An 8120-nucleotide genomic window follows, 5' to 3' on the forward strand; every position below is an offset into this window, starting at 1 on the left:
AATCTCCTTACTGGTTATGGGTCTGTTCAGGCTTTCTATTTCTTCCTGATTCAGTTGTGGTAGTTTATATGTCTCTAGGAATGCATCCATTTCTTCCAGATTGTCAAATTTGTTGGCGTAGAGTTGCTCATAGTATGTTCTTATAATTGTCTGTATTTCTTTGGTGTTAGTTGTGATCTCTCCTCTTTCATTCATGATTTTATTTATTTGGGTCCTTTCTCTTTTCTTTTTGATAAGTCTGACCAGGGGTTTATCGATCTTATTAATTCTTTCAAAGAACCAGCTCCTAGTTTCGTTGATTTGTTCTATTGTTTTTTTGGTTTCTATTTCATTGATTTCTGCTCTGATCTTTATGATTTCTCTTCTCCTGCTGGGTTTAGGGTTTCTTTCTTGTTCTTTCTCCAGCTCCTTTAGGTGTAGGGTTAGGTTGTGTACCTGAGACCTTTCTTGTTTCTTGAGAAAGGCTTGTACTGCTATATATTTTCCTCTCAGGACTGCCTTTGTTGTGTCCCACAGATTTTGAACCGTTGTGTTTTCATTATCATTTGTTTCCATGAATTTTTTCAATTCTTCTTTAATTTCCTGTTTGACCCATTCATTCTTTAGAAGGATGCTGTTTAGTCTCCATGTATTTGGGTTCTTTCCAAATTTCCTCTTGTGATTGAATTCTAGCTTCAGAGCATTGTGGTCTGAAAATATGCAGGGAATGATCCCAATCTTTTGATACCAGTTGAGACCTGATTTAGGACCGAGGATGTGATCTATTCTGGAGAATGTTCCAAGTGCACTAGAGAAGAATGTGTATTCTGTTGCTTTGGGATGAAATGTTCTGAATATATCTGTGATGTCCATCTGGTCCATTGTGTCATTTAAGGCCTTGATTTCCTTGTTGATCTTTTGCTTGGATGATCTGTCCATTTCAGTGAGGGGAGTGTTAAAGTCCCCTACTATTATTGTATTATTGTTGATGTGTTTCTTTGATTTTGTTATTAATTGGTTTATATAGTTGGCTGCTCCCACGTTAGGGGCATAGATATTTAAAATTGTTAGATCTTCTTGTTGGACAGATCCTTTGAGTATGATATAGTGTCCTTCCTCATCTCTTGTTATAGTCTTTGGCTTAAAATCTAATTGATCTGATATAAGGATTGCCACTCCTGCTTTCTTCTGATGTCCATTAGCATGGTAAATTATTTTCCACCCCCTCACTTTAAATCTGGAGGTGTCTTCGGGTTTAAGATGAGTTTCTTGTAGGCAACATATAGATGGGTTTTGTTTTTTATCCATTCTGATACCCTGTGTCTTTTGATTGGGGCATTTAGCCCATTCACATTCAGGGTAACTATTGAGAGATATGAATTTAGTGCCATTGTATTGCCTGTAAGGTGACTGTTATTGTATATTGTCTCTGTTCCTTTCTGATCTACTACTTTTAGGGTCTCTCTTTGCTTAGAGGACCCCTTTCAATATTTCCTGTAGAGCTGGTTTGGTATTTGCAAATTCTTTCAGTTTTTGTTTGTCCTGGAAGCTTTTAATCTCTCCTTCTATTTTCAATGATAGCCTAGCTGGATATAGTATTCTTGGCTGCATGTTTTTCTCGTTTAGTGCTCTGAATATATCATGCCAGCTCTTTCTGGCCTGCCAGGTCTCTGTGGATAAGTCTGCTGCCAATCTAATATTTTTACCATTGTATGTTACAGACTTCTTTTCCCAGGCTGCTTTCAGGATCTTCTCTTTGTCACTAAGACTTGTAAATTTGACTATTAGGTGACGGGGTGTGGACCTATTCTTATTGATTTTGAGGGGGGGTTCTCTGAACCTCCTGGATTTTGATGCTTGTTCCCTTTGCCATATTGGGGAAATTCTCTCCAATATACCTTCCGCTCCCCTCTCTGTTTCCTCTTCTTCTGGAATCCCAATTATTCTAATGTTGTTTCGTCTTATGGTGTCACTTATCTCTCGAATTCTCCCCTCGTGGTCCAGTAGCTGTTTGTCCCTCTTTTGCTCAGCTTCTTTATTCTCTGTCATTTGGTCTTCTATATCACTAATTCTTTCTCCTGCCTCATTTATCCTAGCAGTGAGAGCCTCCATTTTTGATTGCACCTCATTAATAGCTTTTTTGATTTCAACTTGTTTAGATTTTAGTTCTTTTATTTCTCCAGAAAGGGCTTTTATATCTCCCGAGAGGGTTTCTCTAATATCTTCTCTAATATCTAATATTCTTTTTCGAGCCCGGCTAGAACCTTGAGAATCGTCATTCTGAACTCTAGATCTGACATATTACCAATGTCTTTATTGATTAGGTCCCTAGCCTTCGGTACTGCCTCTTGTTCTTTTTTTTGTGGTGAATTTTTCCGCCTTGTCATTTTGTCCAGATAAGAGTATATGAAGGAGCGAGTAAAATACTAGAAGGATGGCAACAACCCCAGGAAAATATGCTTTAACCAAATCAGAAGGGATCCCAAATCGTGAGGGGGGAGAAAGGGGATAAAAAGAGGTTCAGAAAGAAAAAAAAAAAGTGAAACAATTAAAAGAAGAAAATGAATAAAGAAAAAATATAAAAAGGAAAAAATATATTAGATAAACTAGTTAAAAAACGTTAAAAAAGAAAAGGGTAAAAGTTTTAAAAATTTAGCAGAAGAAGAGGAAAAAAATTGAAAAAGGAAAAAAATAATTAACTGCAAGGCTAAAGAATCATGGGGAGAAAGCCATGAGTTCCATGCTTTGCTTTCTCCTCCTCTGGAATTCTGCTGCTCTCCTTGGTATTGAAACTGCAGTCCTTCGTAGGTGAACTTGGCCCTAGCTGGGTTTCTTGTTGCTCTTCTGGGGGAGGGGCCTGTTGTAGTGATTCTCAAGTGTCTTTGCCCCGGGCGGAGTTGCACCTCCCTTACCGGGGCCGGGCTGAGTAATCCGCTCGGGTTTGCTTTCGGGAGCTTTTGTTCCCTGAGCGCTTTCCGTAGAGTTCCGGAGGGCGGGAATGAAGATGGCGGCCTCCCGGTCTCCGGCCCGGAGGAGCCGAGAGCCCGGGGCCCCACTCCTCAGTGCGCCCTCAGAGAACAGCGCCCAATTACTCCCGTCACCCTGGCCTCCGGCCGTGCTCCCAGCTGACCGAGCCTGCGACCGGTTCAAGGTAACCCCGAGTTTAGAGCTCACTCCTCGGCTCTGTCTCTGTAGCCGGCTTCCCCGTTCTAATACCTGTAAGCTCTGCGACACTCAGACACCCCCGATCCTTCTGTGACCCTGCGGGACCTGAGGCCACGCTGACCCTGTGCGGGCTTCACCCCGGTTAAGCCTCTGGAGTGATGTCCCTCAGCGGAACAGACTTTTAAAAGTCCCGATTTTGTGCTCCGTTGCTCCGCCGCTTGCCGGGAGCCGGCCCCTCCCCCCGCGGTCTATCTTCCCGTCGCTTTGGATTCACTTCTCTGCCAGGCCTACCTTTCAGAAAGTGGTTGATTTTCTGTTTCTAGAGTTGCTGTTCTTCTTCTCTTCGATCTCCCGTTGGATTTGTAGGTGTTTGCAACCTTTAGATAAGCTATCTAGCTGATCTCCCGCTACCTGAAGTAGTCTCAGCCTGCTACTTCTCCGCCATCTTGACTCCTCTCCTCCCCACTTCTTAATTTGAACACAGGCATACCTTATGATCTAGGATTTCCATTCATAGATGTACATCCAATAGAAAAGATAAGCCCAAAAATGTTCTTGGCAGCATTATTCATAAAAGGAAAGCCTGGAAACAACCCAAAGTCTATCAGTAGTAAAATGGATAAATAAATTGTGATGTAGTCATACCATAGAATATAACCTAGCAGTGAAAATGAATGAATTACAAAAGTATGAATATCACAAACATATTAAGCAAAAGTAGCCATACACAATACCTACCGTCTGACTCCATTTTTATAAAATTAAAAAAACAGGTAAAATTAATCCATAGAGTTCAAGGGGATTCATGCTTAAGCAGTAAAGCTGTAAAGAAAACAAGAAAATAATTACCATTAAAGGCAAGATAGTGATCAGTTTGGGGAGGAAGACTAGGTTAATAATTGGGAAGAGGTGGGAGGATTCCTTCCAGGTTGTTGGCAGTGTTCAGTTTTCTTTATCTGATGGTGATTAGCTTATTCATTATGTGATGATTCATTGTGATGTACGTTTTTGTTTTGTGTACTCTTACATGTGTGTTTCACAATAAAAATGTTCAAGAAAGAAATATTTAGGGGCGTATGGGTGGCTCAGTGGGTTAAGCCTCTGCCTTTGGCTCAGTTCATGATCCCAGGGTTCTGGGATCGAGTCCTGCATTGGGCTCTCTGAAAGCAGGGAGCCTGCTTCCCCCTCTCTCTCTGCCTGCTTCTCTGCCTACTTGTGATCTCTCTCTCTCTCTCTCTCTCTGTCAAATAAATAAGTAAAATCTTTAAAAAATTAGTTTAAAATAAATTTAAAAAAAAAGAAATATTTAACACTGTACCTACATTGGTATATATCTTTGCACGTGCAGTGAACCTAATCAGCAGTTAGTGCTCATTTTGTAAAGATAGTGTTCTAAGGACTAATAATTTAATTTCTCCTTTAATTTGTAGGAATATGTTTATCCAGAAGCCAGAGACAGACAATACTTATTATTTTTCCATAAAGGAGCCAAAAAGTCACGTTTTGACCTAGAGAAATATAATCAACTCAAGGATGCAATTGCTCAGGTAAGTTTTCCAAGAATAAAAATAAATTCCAGCCCCATTTTGTATGGTATTGGTATTATAATAATAATAATTGTTATTATTATTACCATTATCCATAACTGTAGTGCTTCAGTGGGTAAACTCTGAAAGAATGATCACACCCTCTTCTTCCTGTATTAACTGTTCCTCAGTTAATAAAAATGTGTATTTTAGCACAGACACCTCTCTGGAAAGTTTTAGAATACAGCAGGTGAAAAGGTGATGGGTCCTATCTATCCTATTAACAGTAGCATATTGAAATTTGTAGAACTGTTTTTACTTTTTTTCTTTTTGTTTCTTTAAAGTTGTCTGTTTTTACTTTTCTCTCTTTATAAAATCTTTTTACAACAAATTCCAAAGATTTTCCACCTAAAATGTGTGGTGGCTATGGGGCAAAAATAAAATCCAGGTAAGAAAGATTACTGGAAATGTTTGCCAGGCACAAGTCTCAGAGTTTATTGAACTAGAAGATGCTGTTTTAAGAGAGATGTATTTTATTTTTCATAATAGTTACCTCTTTCAAATTTCTGTGTGTGCCTCCCTCCGATATCTTTGATTTTGCTGAATAAATCTTCATTCCTCTTTTCTGTAGCCTTATATGACTTAAGCGATTTTTCAAAAAATCTCTAGAAACTCTACCATCCTCTATAACATTTGGTTGCTCTTCTCTGTCCCTTATTGGTGGTGGGGTTGTACTTTGAATAGGCTTAGTCTGTCTAACTGCCTTGGCCTAAGTTGATTTATGTCTTCTGTTGCTCTGTGTGGTGGTTCTCAACTGGAGGGAGCGCATTAGGCTGAGGGTAGGGCTGAAGCATCCCTGGAGCTGTTAAAAATACAAATGCTTCAGCCCTACCCTCAGCCTACTAATCCAGCTCCACCAGCTGAGGTCCCAGCCAGTGTGAGTTTTGAAAGTGCTGCCGTTGACAGCACATCCCTGATTTTAAAATCACTAAGCAAAAAAAACTGAAACAACTACTGGAGGAACAACTCAAGTCTTGAGCAACGGAAGTTAAAGTTCCGGATCCAGGCAAAGGTTTGAGAAACGCCATCAGGGTGCATCAGATGCTCGCACGGTCCTGAGCCTCTGAGTCCTGCCCTGCTGACAGCACAGCCTTTCCTGGAGGCTCTGTTGACAGGTGATCCTGCCAGGGCAGACTTCCATTCTGGTCCCCCTTGGTTGTCCTATGCCTTTAAAGCCCTTTGCTTCTGAGGCAGTCTCAATTTGAGAGTAATTGAGATGATTTCTGGGATTCATAGTGATGCAGAGAAAGACAATTACCTTTTCTCAGGAGAGGATAATATCATTGAAAGCTTCACTAGCCAGTTTTTCTCACCTTTTGTTTCTATTTTAGGCAGAAATGGACCTTAAGAGACTGAGAGACCCATTACAAGTACATCTGCCCCTTCGACAAATTGGTGAAAAAGATTGATCTACAAAGAGCCTCTGAATCCTGGCAGAAGGAACACCTGTTTATAACTCTTGCCTTTTTAATTAAAGCATTGCAGGTGGAAGCTGGGAGCCAAGTCGGGGTAGAGGGTTTTTACCTTTAATTAAAAAACAAAACAAAAAGGATCTTAGGGAAGAAGAGGAAGTTAAAATCTAAGGATCAGGCTTTGTGGAATATAAGCTCAAAGGGCTTAGTGAATATTGTCTTAATCAAGCATCTTAGTTTCTGGATGGAAATGATGCATTATATAGTTGAGAGATTCATAAAGAGAAAAGGATGCTGGGGGTGTTCCTTTCTTGCATCTTCTTGCAGGGGTCAGCAAAACAGTAACACACCAGCACCCCACTCAGCTCTAATTTTTTTTTTTTAATTTGACTTTTCTTATTTTTGACACAGGAGTAAATAAATATACCAGAAAAGCAAATCCTCAAGGTATGTGGGTGGCAAACAGAGCCTGAGCCCATGTCATTAGCATTTATTTTAAATTGGACCCAGTCTCTGCAAAGTGACCAGGAATCTCTCCTATTTGTGTCCCTTTTCTGACCACCCAATCCTGTTGGTTATGCTAATTTTATCCATATGAGAGTTGGAATCAACTTACGACTGTTTAATAATTGACACTTTGGATTATCCCATAATACCTTCTTCGATGTCTGTATATTCCAGTGCTCTGGATCAGTATCTAGGAATCATTGGCAACACTGCATGAGGTTGTTTTGTTTTGTTTTGTTTTGTTTTGTTTTTTATTAATTAATCTTTAAGAGGAGGCAGAATTTCCCTCCTTTATTTAACTATCCTATTGATATTCCCCTCTCCCTCCATAACTCAAATCCGAGGGGAGGCGGTATTCAGCTATATTACCAAATCAGGAAGACGTAAGGTTTACAAATTGGCTAAAAATCATGGCTCTCTAGCCATTTCAAACCAGAATAATCTCCTTGCTGTTAATCTGCTCCTGTGACAGCGTTCCAGCCCACCCAGATGGCGCTGCCTTGTCTGGAGACTTTGTTTATCTTGAAGGACACACACTTCCACACTGTTTGTGAGCCCCCCACCTCCACCACTTCAATAGTTGTAAATCAAGTGTGTGGATCTCCAAGGGTGCAATTTATCTTTATACAGAATACATTTCTACGGCTTCCTTCAACCTACCCTCTTCACCCTCTTTTTTCTTATCTTAAATTGAGAGAAGGAAGAATTAATCTTATACTCTATCAAAATATTTTCTACCATATTTCCAGATGACATCTGCACTTGAAGAGTCAAAGGAATCTGTGTCTAATATCCTGTTTTTAACGACTGTGGGGGCAGGATGGAAAGGATGATGAGGCTTGCCACACAGCTGATCGGCTTTTTCTTTCACACGATTCACCCCTCCTCGTTGTGGCAAGGAGGTTCTTTCTCACTTTCTTCCTCTTTTGGGATCATTGTGTATGAAAAGAAGCATCTGCAATGACAAACCCAGACTCCAGGTGCCTTGCAGAGGCTGAAGGCCTGCCCAGACCGCTGCTGCTCTGCTCCTGCCGCCGCCCCTTCCGCTGGCATGATGGAATGAAAGGACGCATGTCTCCCCTTCCTTCCAGTGCCCCCGAGTCGTTCAACCCCTTCCCTCACTCATTTTTGTTAAGTTCTGTGAATTATTTTTAAACCATCTATCCTGTTTGTGTGCAGGGTTTTTAAGAAGAAACAGCACAGTGCAATGAGCAAATCCTTTCAGGGTGTGTGGGAGGCAAGGGAGGGAAATGTGGAGAAAAGTCCTTTAAACAAATAGCAAAATATTGAACATGTGTAAAATCCTGTATCATTTATGAAATATGTATAAAAAGCAATGTACCTTCTGGAACAATAAATACTTATTCAATTTTTGAACTATAGTATCTATTTCTTTAAAGCAAAACCAAAAACAACAGCAGCAGCAACAAAACTTACTTTCCTGTGATTCTAGTGGAAAACTGTTTACTTC

The 8120-nt window shown here is 40.3% G+C and overlaps 1 protein-coding gene across 1 annotated transcript in view; it reads left to right on the forward strand.

The window, feature by feature from the left end:
- LOC111145292 (mitochondrial calcium uniporter) overlaps positions 1-8120 on the forward strand; it is a 208517-nt gene extending 200397 nt beyond the window's left edge. Inside the window, exons 7-8 of the mRNA XM_022500126.1 lie at positions 4575-4691; positions 6062-8120. Coding sequence (XP_022355834.1) covers positions 4575-4691; positions 6062-6139 — 195 coding nt within the window. The 3' untranslated portion in view covers positions 6140-8120. The remainder of the gene's footprint in view (positions 1-4574; positions 4692-6061) is intronic.

Source organism: Enhydra lutris, unplaced genomic scaffold, assembly GCF_002288905.1.
Source record: "Enhydra lutris kenyoni isolate GAN:26980312 unplaced genomic scaffold, ASM228890v2 scaffoldscaffold12, whole genome shotgun sequence".
Classification (NCBI taxonomy): Eukaryota; Metazoa; Chordata; class Mammalia; order Carnivora; family Mustelidae; genus Enhydra; species Enhydra lutris.